General features: G+C 37.4%; 2 protein-coding genes across 6 annotated transcripts in view; one reads left to right on the top strand and one right to left on the bottom strand.

The window, feature by feature from the left end:
• The window catches only part of LOC126237056 (transmembrane protein 231), a 37786-nt gene extending 33212 nt beyond the window's left edge, over positions 1-4574 (top strand). The window contains exon 5 of one of the 2 annotated variants that reach the window (XM_049946836.1): positions 4183-4574. In XM_049946836.1, the coding sequence (XP_049802793.1) occupies positions 4183-4448 (266 nt within the window). In that variant the 3' untranslated portion in view covers positions 4449-4574. The remainder of the gene's footprint in view (positions 1-4182) is intronic. The other variant, XM_049946837.1, reaches the window with a different exon arrangement.
• Positions 4575-6487: 1913 nt separating this feature from the next.
• The window catches only part of LOC126237054 (mitochondrial import inner membrane translocase subunit Tim21), a 50478-nt gene continuing 38373 nt past the window's right edge, over positions 6488-18592 (bottom strand). For 2 of the 4 annotated variants that reach the window (XM_049946831.1, XM_049946833.1), the window contains one exon: positions 6488-6995. In XM_049946831.1, the coding sequence (XP_049802788.1) occupies positions 6858-6995 (138 nt within the window). In that variant the 3' untranslated portion in view covers positions 6488-6857. The remainder of the gene's footprint in view (positions 6996-18592) is intronic. The other 2 variants (XM_049946832.1, XM_049946830.1) reach the window with 2 other exon arrangements.

Genomic DNA, 18592 nt, shown 5'->3' with positions numbered 1-18592 from the left:
CTGCTTTTTAAGTAAAGATAAATTTCATAGGCGAAAATCTTCTCCTTCAAAAACCATTACTTGATGCTGAACCAAAGTTAATATTTTATTTGGGTATGAGAAACCAGTGATTGACCAAGTGGATTGCAAATGAGAAATTCAATCACTATACAAACATTTCATATTGGAGAAAATTGTTATCAGCTATTAATCAGCTTCAGAACAAGATGATGACATTCAGATGAAATGAGAAGGAAAATTAATCCAGAATGAAATGTCTAAAGAATGAAACAAATTAAACTGACTATTATTGTCACGAGGATAAATTACAGTTGAAAGACCTGTTACATAGTACAAACAGATGTCATTATATTATGGGGCAAGTGATAGTTCAGTTATAGGACTGAATAGTGATTGTGATCTTTTATTTATGTATTAGTTGCTGCTGTTACATATGACCTGCACCCTAGAAGATATTGCTGTCCATGTTTCGCTGTTGCTTGAACACAGCACAACAGAAAGTTGGAGGGGGCACAGTGATAAAACTTGGCTTTGCTTGAATCAGTTTGCACTCAGAATCAAATTGACTTCAAAATTGGACAAATATTGAAGCATAGCATACGTGTCTACAGGAGGTGCTAAAAGTGATGGGGTCAGTGCCATATTTACATGTTTCATGCAGAAATGTTGTCAACATTCATTGTGAGGAGTGACAGTAATGATTGGGGGTGTGTCAGCTGCTGGTTCTACACAGTCAGTGGGAGAGTGGTGGGCAGACAGTATGTTCGGAAGCAAGAGACACTGTAACAGTCTCGCATCAGTATAGAAGCAAGATCCACAGGGGGGTGGGAGCTGTGTTCTAAACAAACAAAAAAAAAATGCAGCAGAGATAAAAATCGATGAAACAATTCATTTTATTTTTCCACTTTTTAAACAGCTCCTTTACATCAATAAAAAGTTTGTAATTTTGATTAGTCAGAAAGTGTTAAAAAATAAATCTTTCTGAAGGTATGGTTTTTAAATGAAATTATTTACAGTTACAATAAACTGTATTTTAAAAATAATTCAGTCGTGTGCTGACAAAGTACTAATTTTTTTCATTATGCAGCAATATTTTAGCAGTTTGTAAGTTTGTATAAAAACAGGAATTTGAATTATCATCAGTCACTAACAAAAATTTGTTCCCAACAGTTCTTGTTTAGGACTTTTGTAATTTCTGTGCATCACTTCTGGTAAATGCTGTGATTATTCCTTCTGTATGGAAATGGCATATTCCTTTTGCTGCATCATCGGAGCAAGCTATTGCTCATCACGAAGAGATCTTCATATCAATACAATATTAAGTTTGAACTTTCCTCTTTCTTCTTGCTGGAGACAAATAACCAGATAACTTGTCAGTGATAAGTGAGATATAGCCACTCACTGAAGACTGAATATTAGATGGAAGATTTTGTGGTGAGTGTTGAACAGTGGTTGCCCTCAATCCAGTTGCTAGTTCAGGAAATTATAGCCATTGTGGAGATTCTTAATTACAAGCAATAGTAGCACTGAATTTAAAGAAATGCTCGGCATGTAAATAAGTTACATTAAGACAAGTGGAGATTTGACAGATATGCCATTATATGGGCACTGGAGGTTTTATGTATTGCAAGATGTTTTGGTGCAGATATGCCTGCCAGAATTGCTGTTGTTAAATGTTTCACTGTGGAAGTCATTACAGCTCCACAACTGTTCTATCTATCAACATAATGTGGGAAGATGAGTGGCAGATAGGTCCAACACAAAGACTGTCACAAATATAGCTTTTGGTCAGTAAGGCCTTTGTCAAAATTAAACAAAACACACACGCAAATGCAAATGCAACTCACACATGACTGCAGCCTCAGGCAACTGAGGCCAGGTGGATGAATGGATTTTCCTGATGACGATCATGAATGAAGCCCTTGTACTATCGACCTGTAGGAAAATTTATGTGCTTGCCAGGTATTTCTCCATCTTTTTCACATTCAAACATGACTCAACAAAGAAACATCAAAAAGTTATTAAGAACTTACGTGGCACATATGTTAAATGTACAGCAATGGTTCAAAAATTCTCTCTCTCTCTCTCTCTCTCTCTCTCTCTCTCTCTCTCTATCTATCTATCTATCTATCTATCTATCTATCTACCTATCTACCTATCTACCTACCTCTAGAAGGAGGACCTTGCCCAAACACTTAATATTTTAGCAGTCTTTTTCATTTTGACAAACTCAACACCTGATTTATGTGGTGAGTAGCAACCTATCCATATTGTTATTATTCCATACTGGACTTTCCATTACCTGTTTACTTGACCCTTGAAGTGATGACACTCATGTCAATCAGTAATCAGCAGTAAAAATCTAATTTTGTAAAGTGATGTTTAAGTGGTATTGCATGTAGCAGGAAAGTTAAGAATTGGACAAGTCAGTTCTAAACCGCTCCAAAAAATTTTGCACCATCCCCATTAAATTTATCTGGATACTCTTTTGAACACATGCATTTGTGTAATGGAGGTAAAATTAAACCAGCATTCTCAGTGTGCTTCAGTAGTCTACTGTCTCTCCATTAGCAATTATGATACTGTAGCTTTTGTTCACTGCTTTTTGGTAGACCTTGAGGGTCATTGTAAGGGTGGTTGGTTCATTCGGAGGAGGGGACTAAACAGTTAAGTCGTTGGTCCCATCGTATTAAGGAAGGATGGAGAAGGAAATCGGCATCCCTTTTAACAGGAACCATCCCAGCATTTACATGAAGCAATTTAGGGAAATCATGAAAAACCTAAATCAGGATGGCTGGACGTGGATTTGAACCGATGGAGTGTCATTATAAGCTTATGTTATGTGGTACATATATAATCATTTAACAGCAAGAGGAATCGTTCGCAGAGGAATATACTCATCAGACAGACATATGCCACAGTGACATCATTTGAACATTCAAATACCATCATTTACTAATGTCAGATGCCTCGTGTTGTTGTCAGGGTTTGCGCCCACCCATCTTTGTCCAGGAGGCAGCAATTAACCAAGTGGAATGACCTGCAGTGGGTAATCTCAAGAGGGCTGCCAATGAAAAGTGGGACAGGTTTGATTGACAAGTCTCATCCCGGGACAGCATGTCAAAGAGGATCTGATCATCTTACAGTACACAGGATGGAACAACACAGTATTAAATGTTAACCAAAAGCAGATTTTGGTCTCAGAATAGTGCATTTTTAAACATAATGGTTTTATTTTGCGTATTTTTTAATTTAACAGTGAAGGTTGTTAAGTTTATTCCATAAGGTTTATTCTTTCATTCTTTGCTCCCCTTGAATTGAAGTGCATGCACATTTGCAGAAGCAGATGATGAAAAATTGTTGAGCAGTTTGCATGAATTCACTGCATGGTAACATGAAGTGTGCTTTTTTGCTGTCATTAAACAAAATTCAAATTTTCCTTGTAGTAGAAGCATGATGAAAAGTGCATGTTGTATTACAGTCATCACTGTTTCGCACAAGTTTTAGGACATATTCCAAAACTGATGTGTGATGTAACTGGATGTTCTTTGCTATCAATGGTGTGAAGCTAAAAAATAATGTTTCTGACACAATGCATCAAAAATTTTTAGTTCTGTACTAATTTAATTTTAGTGCTACACAACATTAGCCTCCACATTATGGAAACATGGTGGGTACCAGTGAAGTAGTTTAACACACATATAAGAAACTTCTTCAGTTTGTAATGTGAAATTTCTCTACATATGGCATTAATGCACTAGAAAAGGCTCCAAGGCAAATGATACAACTAGTGTAGCCTAGCCTAATTAGATAATAATCTTACAACTGATGTTGTGTGTACCCTTTATTATTTATGCTGTTAAAGAGTTTTGTCATTTATTCAGTTCGTTGTCATTTGGCCTTCTTTCTGCAATTAGCTCACTAAACAGCACAAGTTTTAGTAGAAAACTTGTGAATATCATTATTTCACACATTTGAAATGGAATTAATAAAAACAATTGGTTCAATCAGATCATGGTGCTAGGAGTGTCTCTATGTGGTGATTCATTGTAGTGCCTGCACTGTAGAACATGTGCGTTGCTTTGCTTATTCCATTGTTCTTGCTCTAAATGCATATACGTCGGTATAGTATTTCAGTTTTTTAATGTAATGAACTTAGTTTAAATGGTTAAATCATTTCAGTTTCTACTGCAGTAACAAATGCATATCCACTGTGGACTATCGGAAGAGCCGCTGGTGCCCCATTTGTTATATCAGCCACAATTTACTATCCAGAAGATACTATTCTGTATAAGCCTGGTTTCTGGCAAGTTGTCAAGTGGGCATGGGTGCAGTATTTATCAGTGCTGGTGGTAATAATGTATATTACCAACAAAATAAAAGGCTATGTATTCGGGAACTACCTCATTTCCAGCTTCAGAATTGTACCTTGGAAAAAAAATGTATGAGTGCTATTTCACATGTTGACTCAAAGTATATTTACATCTGTGATATTTCTGTGGTTAATAATGCCACTTGTAATTTTGTATGAACACTTTTTTACCTTTTTATGTAATAAAATAGATGTATAGAAACTTTGTACTATAACTTAAACCTTGGCCAGTACTGAGATCTTGCAGTAAACAGCAAAAAGAGTTGCCTCAAGCAAGTTAAGTAAGAGCTAAGTGTAACAGCTTTAGAAGTGTTTGAATAAACATTTAAAGGAACTGAAAAAAAAATGGTGTTGCCATAAACCACACCAAACTTAGCACACACATTCGTGTTGTAAGTATTAAGGGACTCAAAGATAAGGAGAAATTAATTATAGGGATAAAATATGGAACTGTAGCAGAACTGGTCACTAACTTCTGAAAACTTCATAAAAAGTTTTGAGTCCAAACAGCATTGTTTTACAAATTTGTTCCTGTAATATAGAGATAGTTGGCCTCCGGACTTCTACCCCTATTCAGATTCCAATATTTCTTGGAATACTTAGTTCATACTGTTGCCATCAATATGTAAGCCATTGAGAATGCGCACAGCACATTATCTCTCTAATGAAATCTGTTGCCAGTTATTGACAAAACTATGAAATTAATGACTATCACAAATACATCACTAAAAGAAAGTGATCTTGACTGCCTGATACTGAATGTACTGCCAGATAATGTGTATTTGGTTTAGAAATTTCTTGACATGTAACACTGCAAATCAATACTCCAGCAGAGGGCTGACAAGCGTGGCGTAAGCAGTCTCTTTAGTAAAACTGATGCACTTGCCAATAAATCACTGTCTTTGTTTTGCTTTACCCAAAAAATTGTGTGTATAATTGTTCCAGTTTATTTGTAATTGTAATCCCCAAGTATTTAGTTGAATTTATAGCCTTTAGATTTGTGCGATAACAATGTGACCTCTTGCTGTATTCCTTCTGCCTCAGTACCAGTATATCCACATTTAAGAGACTTAAGAATTTCTCCATCAAGGAAGGAGGTCAACATAACATGCCTCAGAGAGTGTTGTATTAAAGACTCAGTTTACAACTGCTGCGTGTATTTTAGATGATGCTGTGGTGTTGTTTGGGCTCTCAAGTTTGAACATCATGCCTAATTATTACACATTGTGGGAAAAATGTGGCTTCATCAGTGAACATAGCTTGTAACAGACACTTGTGCATCAGTTTCGTGAAGTATCTCTCAAGCATATTTCATACCACGCTTCGTGCCTCAGCAGAGTGACTCTTCAATGGCTGAACTCATATATATATATATATATATATATATATATATATATATATATATATATGAGTTCAGCCATTGAAGTTCCCACTATGATATTGTGTACACACTGTACATATGGTTTTCGGAAGAGCAACCCATGGAGCTGGTCTCAATACAGTCATCTATTAATGACAGTGTAGGCAAGTTGTGGTGTAGACCTCCATGGTATATTTCCAAGACACTGCCTGTAACAAGAAATTTCTTTTGCTGTCCTCTACTCCTTTTTTGATACATGACAGCAGTACCTTTCGACCGTGTCACTAAACCTCTTTGCATTAACTCTATTTACAGCTGCTGTAATAAAATGGGAAGCTTCTGGAAAAAAAATTCTACAAACATTCATCAATAAAATATCAAACGGAAAAATAAATACACATAACAATGATATGAAGTCAGAAGAGATTTCATTATTTTAAAAGAGACTATATAAGAAAAGTCATAACCAGTTATCTTAGTAACCACCATTCTCATCTAAGCTACCCTTCTGTCATCCTCCAGGGCAAACATTAATATCGCTCCAGGGATTTATGTAAACTAACATTTACTTTGAAGGTATGTGATAAGGACTGTCACCTCTCATAATGTGCAACCATTTGGTCTTCACTGTGAAATCTATAATTTATAATCACTCCACTTCCAGCACCTATAGGATGGCTCAGTCTACATGACTGTTGTGAGTAAGAGTCTGAAGGCAATAAAAAAAGACACCTAAATTGTTCTCAATTTTTATTATAAATTCTCTTTTTCAGTAAAAGGATTCTAAAGATATTAATTACTCATTGAAGCTTGACGTCACAATATTGTAAAGGTACTGTGTTTGTTTTGTACATGACTTGTATATGTGCTATTTGCACAATTCAGTCTCCACAATCTTATATTGTATAGAAGAGTTAAAAATATCCAAAAAAGAAAAATATTAATTACAAAGTATTATACATGATCGACATAAGATGTTCTTTCAAAATATGTCTGCTGCATCAATTGAGTTAAATTATTCCTGACAATGATTACCTTATTTGTATAAAGCATTCTACGCATTCTTGTATAAAATATACCCACACAAAAGAGATCCTGACAGCACAAGGAAATCAATTAACTGCTTTACACAAGTAGATTGTCAAATGGCTTTTCAACTGGCGATGGCACATCATATCTATTGTCTTCAAGAATTATTGTTTCTCTTGGAAAATCATCCATCTGTACGAATAAATACCTGTATTCAAACTCCTTCTTATCATTCTGGAAAGCAACAAGAAGCTTAGGTTGTTGTATATGACCAAGCTATATAAATCAACAAAATAATCAATTCTTGAAAATATAATGTAATTGGATAGATAAAAAAACCTACTCCCCAAGCTGTGGCAAAAGGAGGAGCCGCTGGTTCCGAAAGCTTGCACACTGTAATACCATTTGTGTGTGTGTTCTCTTACCACCATTTGGTGTGATTAGAGTTTTTACCTATCCAATTACATGAGCTATATAAATGTAATGCAAAATATGTATCACTGAAACAACAATATTGCAGGTACAAACTATATATACTATGTGTGTCTGAAAAGTAACATACTCCAAAACTCTTTACTGGTACCACTGTTTGGGGATTGGTCAAGTCCTATGTCTACATCCATACTCTGAACAGCATGAGAATGGGTAATTTCCATTGTATGACTTGTTACATTTTTCCTATTGCAATCACATGCAAAGCAAAGGATAAAAGACTGCTTAAATGCCTCTGTATGCACTGTAATTAATCTAATCATGTCTTCATGGGCCCTATCGAAGAAATGTAATAGCTTATATTCCTCACTTCATACTGATACTTGAAACCTTGTAAGAACACTTTTACAGGATAATTGACATTTATCGTGAAGGAATTTGCCACTCTGCACCACTTAACAAGATTATCAACGTCTGAGTATTGGTTAAGCTTTTTTTCAGGCAGTGCATTATAATTAACTGAGTCATCTGTAGGTCACTATTAATTTTTATGGGTCATTTGTGATGTCCTTCCTGTAGACAAGTGTGACGTGGGCAAAATTTCTTACTAGAGGGATCTGTGGTATATGCTGTTAAGACAGAGGCTATTTCATTTACAAAATACTGTGCAGAACCCAACAGTAATTCCATCTGTTTCTCAATACCATTGCAACTAATATTTATAGCACACATTTTTGCATTGATGGGATAATTACACTGGGTCAGCATTCCTGGAGCTTCCTTTGTAAAGGGACACTTGAAAATGATGTCCAGCATTTTCCTGCTTTAGCTTTACTACTCTCATTTTTCAATCATGTATAATGCTTAAGCATCTGGCCACTAGCTTCAGTGCCAGTAACAGATGTTACATAAACCACAAATTTCTTTCGGGTTTGTGAGAAATCTTTTGCAAGATTCTACTCCAGAAGTCGCTGAATGCTGCACACATCACTCTCAAAGCCAAATATGTTTTATTCAGCATCTGTCTATCTATAGACTCACACTTTGGTTTTGTTTGGTTTCGTTCTTTAGAAGTTTTTTTTTACAGTGACTGTGTATCGCCCTCAACAGCATGAAGGCATGCAAATGCCCAGTTGGAGATGCTCCCCAGAGTATTTACTGCAAATCTTCTACCTGATGATGAAAACACAGATCTACAGATAAACACCAACCTAAAAACAGAACTAGTAGTTGGCTACAAAAGTGTTTCATCACGTGCCCTTTTATGCAAAAGGAAGTGTCTGAGCAACTAAAGAGGAAAAAAGCTCCTGGCTCCAATGGCATAACAGGTGGCAGTGCTCATTACCCCTTTCCCAATGGAGACACATAAGAAGACCCTGCACTGGGGAGAATACCTGCTAATACTGTAATCCTCAAGAAAGCTGTGCATAAAAACCCAACCTATCCACAATCCTACCTAGCAATCTGCTTACTGAACGCACAATCTTGAAGGTCAAAGAAAGCCTTCACACAGGCAGCTAGTGGGACTTAGCTTGCATTAATATGGATTTCGGAGAGGTGAGGAGGGGGGTGGGGCAAATGATGACACCATGAACCAAGCACTCTGCATAATAGAAAACACAGATCAGAAATATGTATAACCATAATGATAGATATTGCAGGCACACTTGACAGCCTCGGATAGCCTGCAGAGTTTCACATCTTAGGGAGCTGCAGGTACCAGCCTCCGGGATTACTGTAGGGACAGGGTTGCTGAGTGCCTAGCAGGTAACCGGGGAATGGTCATAAGTCTCACTAAGGCATGCCCACAAGGATCCATGTGTGGGCCCATCTTCTGGGACCTAACAGTAGAACATCTATTAATCTTGTGGAGAACCTTGACTGTGCTGACAGAATCACCATGTGTGTCAATGACCTGCTTATTTATTATTAAAATTGAGGAGAAAATCTCCAAGGTCACGGAACGTGTCAGTACGTGAAATTACAACATAAAAGTTATAACAAATAAAAATAAAATGTTTATGAACCCAAAAAAAAAGTCAAGCCATAAGTTTCAGTAAATCAGCTTAATTTTTCAAGGAACTCCTCAACAAAATAGGTGTGACCCATGAGGAAATTCTTCAGTTTCGATTTGAAAGCATGTCGATTAGTGCTTAGATTCTTTAATTCTCGAGGTAGCTTATTGAAAATGGATACAGCAGTATGCTGCACACCTTTCTGCACAAGAGTTAAGGAAGTCCGATCCAAATTCAGCTTTGATTTCTGCCGGGTATTAACTGAGTGAAAGCTGCTTATTCTTGGGAATAAGCTGATATTTTTAACAAGAAATGACAGTAAAGAATATGTATATTGAGAGGCCAGTGTCAAAATACCTAGACTAGTGAACAGGGGTCAACAAGAGGTTTGCGAACTTACACCACTTACTGCCCGAAACACCCATTTCTGAGCCAAACATATCCGTTTAGAAAGGGAAGAGTTACCCCAAAATATAATGCCATACGACACAAGCGAAGCAGACTAATTTTCATGTTGAACAATGACTTACTTCAGATACCGTGCAAATAGTAAAAATGGCAGCATTAAGTCTTTGAACAAGATCCTGAATGTCGGCTTTCCATGATAGGTTACTATCTATCTGAACACTTAGAAATTCGAACTGTTCAGTTTCACTAATCATAAGCCCATTCTGCAAAATTGAAATATCGGGTTTTGTTGAACTGGGTGTTAGAAACCAAAACTTGTCTTACTGTGATTTATCATTAGTTTATTTTCTGCAAGTCATGAACTTGTGTCATGAATTACACTATTTGAAACCGAGCCAATGTTGCACACATCCTTTACTACCAAGCTAGTGTCATCAGCAAACAGAAATATTTTAGAGTTACCCGTAATACTATAGGGCATATCACTTACATAAATAAGGAACAGGAGTGGCCCCAACACTGATCTCTCCTCTCTCTCCCCCCCCCCCCTATTTGACTATACCCCTCTCTGACCACACACCACAACCATTCTCAAAACTGTGAATAATGACCTTTTGCTGTCTGTTTTTAAAGTAAGAGATGAACCAATTGTGAGCTACTCCCCATATTCCGTAATGTTCCAACTTCTGGAGCAATATTTTGTGATCAACACAATCAAACATCTTAGTTAAATCAAGAAATATGCATAGCGTTTGAAACCTTTTGCTTAACCCATCCAGTTCCTTACAGAGAAAAGAGAAAATAGCGTTTTCAGTTGTTAAACCACTTCTAAAGCTGAACTGTACATTTGATACTAAATTATGTGATATAAAATGATTTATTATCCTTACATACACAGCCTTTTCAGTAAATTTAGCAAACACTGCTGGCATAGAAATAGGTCTAAAATTGTCTACATTATCCTTTTCTCCCATTTTATAAAGGGGCTTTACTACTGAGTACTTTTAATCGTTCAGGAAACTGACCATTCCTAAAGGAAAAATTACAAATATGGCTAAGTACAGGGCTAACATGTACATCGCAGTACATATTCTGCTAGGCACTCCATCATATCCGTGAGAGTCTTTAGTCTTCAGTGATTTAATTGTTGACTCAATCTCACCCTTATCAATATCACAGAGGAATTTTTCAGAAATATCTCAGAAAGGCATTTTCCAAGAGAGTTATATGATTCCCTGTAGAAACTAAATGTTTATTTACTTCACTAGCAATGCCCAGAAAATGATTGTTGAATACTGTACATATATCCGATTTATCAGTAATAGAAATATTTTTACTATGAACTGACTTTATATCATTGACCTTGTGCTGCTGACCAGACACTTCCTTCACAACTGACTGTATGGTTTTAATTTTATCCTGTGAATTAGCTATTCTATTGCACACCACATACTCTGTCTTTCTAATAAAATTTTTAAGCACCTTACAATACTGTTTGTAATTGGCAACTGTAGCTTGACTGTGACTACTTCTAAAATTTTGATATAATTCCCACTTTGTTCTACATGATATCCTTATCCCACTTGTCAGCCACTCAGGCTGCCTTTTACTGATAGTACCCTGTTTCGAAGGTTCGAAAGGAAAACAACTCTCAAAGAGCATGAGAAATATGTTAAGGAAAGCATTATATTTGTCATCTATTGTACCAGCAGTATAAACATCCTGCCACTCTTGTTCCTTGACAGGTTTTTAAAAAAAACTCTCTATTGCCGTTGGATTAACTTTCCTACATAGTTTGTAATTATATGTGACATTTGTTTGAGTACGAAAGTCTTTTAGTGTTAAAATTTGTGCATCATGGTCTGAAAGGCCATTCACCCTTTTACTAACAGAATGCGCATCTAGTAATGAAGAATGAATAAAAATATTGTCTATGGATGTGGAACTGTTCCCCTGCACCCTAGCTGGAAAAAACACAGTCTGCATCAGATCATATGGATTTAGGAGATCTACCAACATCCTTTTTCTTGCACAATAACATACAAAATTAATACTGAAGTCACCACATTTAACTAATGTCTGGTGCTTTCTATAAAGTGAATCACGAACCCTCTGTATCTTAAGCAGAAATCCTGTGAAGTCAGAGTTAGGGGACCTATAAACAACAAAAATTAGAAGTTTAGTTTCATTAAATTCAACTGCCCCTGCACAACTTTCAAATATCTGTTCAGTGCAGTGCCATGGACTCAAATGGAATATTGTTTTTTGCATCCATGGCCACGCTGCAAGGAACTCCTAAAAAACAGCCAGCTAATCTGTATCCTGGTAAAGAAAGCCTCTGAACTGTCAAATTTTTTTAAGTGGTGTCCCTATATACCAATATCTTCACAGTCAGCATCTATAAGCAGTTCACTACCTTCATCTCTTACACCTCTTATATTTTTATGAAATATGCTAAGTCTCTACTTTGAAACACAACGTCCTCTGAAGGTGATTTCTTAGTTAGAGGGACTTCCTTTAAGCAGGTATACCTATCAGCTGACTTCAAGTTAAAAAAGGTGCAGCTCTAACACCAACTACCACAGGAATTTTTCCAAGAGTGGTTCCCCCACCCCCACCACCACCACTCCATCACCTACAAGCTTTGCCAGCCTCCTCTTCCCATAGCTATTGAGGTGCAGGCCATGCCTAATGAAACTGATAGACACCACTGCAATGTGACCCATGCCTGCCCTCTGCCATCAGTGCCTTCTCCAGCACCATGTTAATGCGCCAAACAGCCACATTAAGATGAGGCTGACCATTATGCTGAAACAGCTGCACAAAATGCACATCAGTGCCATCAGTTTGAGTAGCTATCTTTACCAGGTCACAAACCTACATCATATTCCCCATCCCTGTCAAGACTATTCCCTACTCCACCCACTATCACTACCTGGTCCTCCTCTGTAAAATTTCTACATAACTCCCGTATGTGCTGTCAGTCACCTGAGCCAACCCTGCACTAGGCTTCACAATACTGGTGACCTGGTACTCACTTCCTGTAACTGCTGGCCCACACTTCTACCGTGTGAACTACTTAACACAGAACCTTCTCTTTCTGTTAGACTTTGCAGCCAACTTAGGACTCCTAACTGCTGAGGACTGCTGCATGTTTCCTACAGCTACAGCTACAATAGGCTCCTCTCCACTCAACTCTGACAGTTGCATATACGCGAAGTAAAACTGCCTGAATACCTCCTCTTCCTAGCTGTCTTCTTGCCAACTACCAGTTCCCATTCTCCAACACCCTTCGCCCTCCTCAACCTGTCTAGTTCCTCCTTTGCGTATTGTTACTGCACCTGAAGGGCACAGACATGGTAGTAGTGTCAGCAAACTCCAAAGCACAAGGTGTGAGGAGAAAACCGGTGATATACTACAACACGAATAATTGGTGTACACAAAATAAACATGATTTCTCCAGAAATAGGAAGACTCATTAGAAATGAATCAGCAAAAATTGGAAACAGAAACAAAGTGCAAAAACAGAACAACAATATAACTGGGAATTAACAATTGATTAAGAACTCTCCTTCAAGATCCACACATGAACTACAGCAGACAAGGCTGAAAATCTGCTGCAAAAACTGGCAAGAATAAATACTATGAATTACGGACTTCCACTAACACAAAAATCTACCACTCTGCAACATTTTATCCGTTATATGCTCTTCAGCAAGAACATGGACACACAAACTCCGCCTGATGGCAAACAGAACTGCTGTGAGACACAGGCAGAGCCGTGTGCTCGTATGGTTATCCCCACCTTTAGAACTACTTCTCCGGAAGCCCTATGTGTAGGCTTGGATGTCTTTCCAATTGACATCACCATTAGTTATAATGCTGCAACATATTAGATGAAGATGGGCTTCATGGACAAAATAATAGCAATCACAGATAAAGCCCATCTCAAAAGGTGACAGGTGAATACATGGCCAAGGGAGTTGGACACATGCGAAAAGGGACACAGAGTGTCTGAGTTCTTCCCAAATAAGAGGGAAAGATTAAGAATAAAACATGCTACCCCAAGATATGAAATAATACATTTCCTAACTCTGCATGGTCCAGATCAAACACACCTTTATCAGATGAACACCCAAGAACGCACATGGGAGAAAATTTGCTGCCCTAAACATGTAACACTACAATGCACTGCACACAAAGACCAGACAACAAAGGATGACACAGAACTCCCTCAGGAATCCAGACAAATGGGCAGATCTAGACAGAACAGCAGACACTATCAAGAATATGCAAGAGAGAGGCCTTCCAGACCCCATACCCAGACCAAACATAACCACAACACTGAATGACAGTAGCGATTATATATAAAATGTAACATCATACAGTGATAAAGAGACAGATAGTGAAGAAGACGCACACACTAAGTGACATTCAACAAATGTCTCTACAGAACTACATAAATAAGTAGAGTAATATTAGAGATAGAAATAAGTACACTTACAACTCAAGAAAATGCTGGGTAGAAATGTATAACTCAACAACCCAGTTGTGAGATCCACCTTCATAACAAGCTCCATAAATTACTAACAGTAATGGTCTCTGAAGTGTAGTTCACAGAAGTTTATAAACAGCAAGCAACTGGATATTGTTGCCTAAGGGTCACTTAAAAATTGTAATTCTTTACAAAACTAACCCTTAAACATACCACAAAATAACTCTACCATAAATGATTCATTCATTTTCAGATCTCTGCCTTTTACAAGGAATTACACATACAAATATGAGTGATATATGAATAGAACCAAACTCACCAAATTTTAATTTTGAACTCTACGAATGTTCTATAAGAGCTGAAAATACAGTAATGGCAACATTGGTAGAATGCAGTATGTAATAAACTAAAACATACCATTGCATTACATTCCTTCAGTGCACTCCCCTGCAAATTCTATTAACTTTTGCCAAATGTCGGGGAAGCCATTGGGGACCATTGGCAAGGCGTTCTCTATTGGCGACAATAATGGAGTGCCCTTCAATGCAGAGCACAGATAGGCATAAGAACAACACCCTGGTAGTCATACGCAACAATCAGCATAAGATGGCTTCCCATCAAAATTTCTGAGGATGTGGCGAACCTGAGTGAAGCCATTCATTCAACTAATGCTTTAATTCAGGCTTGTCGTTTGTGCCCACATCTCATCATTGGTGACAATACACTACAGAAGTACATCTCTTTCGCTGTGGTATCTGTCCAGGTGGATGCCAGTCAAAGCATACCGGTGCCATTTCTGTACATTGGTGAGTCTATGTGGAACCCAACAGGATGCAGTTTTCCTCATGATAAGACATTTTGCCAGCATGTGCCACACCGTTTGATGACTGAAACCAACTTCTGTGGGTAATTCCCAGACAGTTCATGGATGGTCTATGTAAATGAGACTGCTCATGATGTCAATCTGATCTTGAGGAAAGGATAGCCGACCTGACCAGTGCTATTCTGTACTCACGTTCTAACAAACAAAATGTCTTGAACCACCCTATACAGCACTGCGTTCTCAGCATAGGCTTCACGTAAGCCTATATAGTGTTCTGATGCATATTTGCTACAGGCAACCTTGATTTTAAACCACAAATGTTTATCACCTTTTGAAAACAAGCTTTACATTGGTGAAATCAATACTTTTCACTTCAGCACCACACAGCAACAACACTTCCAAATCAATACTCCTCAAATGCACACTACACATCAGCTACAGTGCCACCTGACTTCTCCCATATACTATTTGTCCATGCCTGATCTCCTGCAAGTGTCTGGACTATGTTGCCACTGTATTTACAGTACGAGTGTATCTATGCAGCGCTTCATTAACTTCTTCTGAGCTTCATCCACAGTAACTCTACATCCTTGTGCCTAGAGCTGAATTTTTTGAATTCCTCATTAAGATGTGATACTAATAACTCTTTTTTATCTAGTTTCCTGAATATATAAATATTTTTATTTTACTTTTTTACTTTTTATTAGCACATTGGTAAGCATTTCTGCTACACTGCCTCTTCTCTTGTCTTGATGTCACATGTTAAATTATGTATACAAATCTTTTGTGATATAGTAATTGTAATAATACTATGATTGTGAGGTATTGTCAAAATTCTACATAAGGGCCAGTATTAGACAAAAGCAGTTATGATATTATTTTAAAGCAGTTGTGACCAGTATGCAAGTTCTTCTAAAATAGATGTTCAGTAGTGGGAATTCCACAAGTGGAAATTGTTTAGAATGAGGAAATTACTAACTTGGATGTTGAAACTTATTTCAAAACTACAAAACATATTCCACATCATGTAAACATTTAACATATAGAAAATCCTGGACATTTGCTGGAGGCAGGGCGGGGGGGATGACGAACAATCATTATTAGCATCAATTTTTTCAAGCTAAGTATACAAAAATTGTAAATTGTTACATTTTCTGCTTTAAAACTTCTAAGATGCTGCAATAAACTAGTTTTATTACTTGTAAAAACTGAAATGCTTTTGTGTCAACTTTTGTTTACACTGAAAGCGGGAGAATTACAAGCAAAATCTGTTTTCTTCTTGCAAAGGGAAACAGAATTCAAAACTGTTTATGGGAGTGGTGTAATGGTCGTACTAATGTGGTGCAGGTTTAATGCTGACAGAACAAATGATCATGACGGACGAAGGGGGGGGGGGGGGGTGGATGACGAACAATCATTATTAGCATCAATTTTTTCAAGCTAAGTATACAAAAATTGTAAATTGTTACATTTTCTGCTTTAAAACTTCTAAGATGCTGCAATAAACTAGTTTTATTACTTGTAAAAACTGAAATGCTTTTGTGTCAACTTTTGTTTACACTGAAAGCAGGAGAATTACAAGCAAAATCTGTTTTCTTCTTGCAAAGGGAAACAGAATTCAAAACTGTTTATGGGAGTGGTGTAATGATCGTACTAATGTGGTGCAGGTTTAATTCTGACAGAACAAATGATCATGACGGACGAAGGAAGGTCTTCTCTCAATTATGACTGATAAGCTGGAACAAATTAAAGAAATGATTCATTGTGACCCTCATTTCACTTTGGGTGAGATGATCACAATGTTTCCTGAAATCTCCAAATCTCTTCCACAGGAAATCATTACTGAAACACTTGGTTTTTTAAAATTGTGTGCAGTGTTGGTACCAAAACAGCTCACAGATCAACACAAAGTCACCAGAATCGCACCGTCATGGAAATTACTTGAGTGGTTCAAACAGGTGAATCGTAACAAAATGTGGGTGGCCCACTACGCCCCTGATACAGAGACAATCAATGCAGCAGCATCAACCCTCATCATCATCAGTCAAAAAATTCAAAATTGTTGTTTCGGCCTGAGTTAAGTTAGGACATTATAAACACTGCACCACAATTAGTCCTGATATGGGACCTCAAGATTTTCATCATTTTATTTTTGTGAAATTATGTATGGATGGGGAAAGGCCCACAGTGTTGTCAAACAATGGGCCAATAAGGCGGCAAGAGACTACTTTACTGAAGATAGAAAATTCATCTTCCAACTCACAAAGTACTTTGAGAACAAAGACTACTATGTTGAACTATAATGTCCAATGTACATCTATGAATTTGAAAATTTTTCTTAAATATATTGCCTTTTCTATTTCTAAATAACTGAATACTCTTTATTTCTGGACATACCTCGTAGTCGCCCAGTTCTACAGACAGGCTGCTTTTTACCAACAACCACTAGTGAGTGCATTTTGACATAAAATTACTATCATTTCAAAATCTGTTACTGTTAAAACAATGGCAACTATTAAATTGGCCAAATACTGCTTTGTTAAGTGATTTCAGAAACAGCGTTCAGAAAGGAATAGAAATTTCATGCGAAGGTTTTCACATCACAAACTGCTTCATTCAACATTTGGTAATCAACCACCTTCAAAAAGGACTCTTTAAATTCATTTGCAGAATTTTGCCAAGATCATGCTTCCATCAGCAATGAATTTTGTAATGGCTGAACAAAATCAGTTGTTCCAAAAACCACTGATGCCGTGTGCAACATGATAGAAGAGTTTTCTGTACTTTGTATGTAGAACACAGTTTATACTCATGCTGGCACTGACACAGGTGGTTACTGTGGTCAATGATGGCACAAAGCTAATGTTTGGACAGCAGCAAAGTCCAGAACATAGCAAAAGTCATCATAAGCATGCTCTCATAAGCATGCTCAAACAGCCCATCGAGCAATCCAAATCGAGAAATGTAAACACAAGCAAGCAAGGTCAATCATTCTACTAACATCCGAGCATTTCGAAGAATTCAGAGAATAGCGAGAACTTCCAGACAAATGTGGACCACAGTTTTTATGGACACACTCATGTCATAGTTGGGTCTATATGACATTCCTGCTGCTGCTGCTGCAGCAGCAGCAGCGCCCTGCGTGTATGAGCAAGCTATCACCCTGGTTGTGGTATGAAGCCCAAGTATCTAATCTTTTTTCCGTATAGATACTTGGGCTGGAAGGGGAATCTGAATCACTGTTGAATACTAAAAAGAGGACTGGAATGTGACTTACTGAAGATGGAAGTATCTTAAGGTGTAGAGGAGACGAATTTGGATTTGATTTAGCATGGAGACTTAGTTATGAAAGATATTCCTTACCAATTGTGCCACACATGCTCAGAAACAGGCCCGTGTTAACTGGTGTAAGAAAATAATTTAAAAAAAAATTCATTTCTGGAAAATCGAAATCCACATACATCATCATAACAGGAGGTGAAACTTACATATTTTCATATGAGTCAGAAACTAAGCAGCAATCAGCTGTTCAGGTGTTTCAAGGTGAACCAAAACTAACTGAAGTGGTCCTTTATTGAAGCACTTCCAAGATTAAGATCAGCTGTTTCTTTGATTATACAGACATGTTGGAATCACCAAATAGCAGTTAATGCTGAAT

The sequence above is a fragment of the Schistocerca nitens genome, chromosome 2, assembly GCF_023898315.1.
Source record: "Schistocerca nitens isolate TAMUIC-IGC-003100 chromosome 2, iqSchNite1.1, whole genome shotgun sequence".
NCBI lineage: Eukaryota > Metazoa > Arthropoda > Insecta > Orthoptera > Acrididae > Schistocerca > Schistocerca nitens.
Note: the sequence above shows the minus strand (reverse complement) of the source record. Positions and strands in the feature narration are given on the sequence as shown.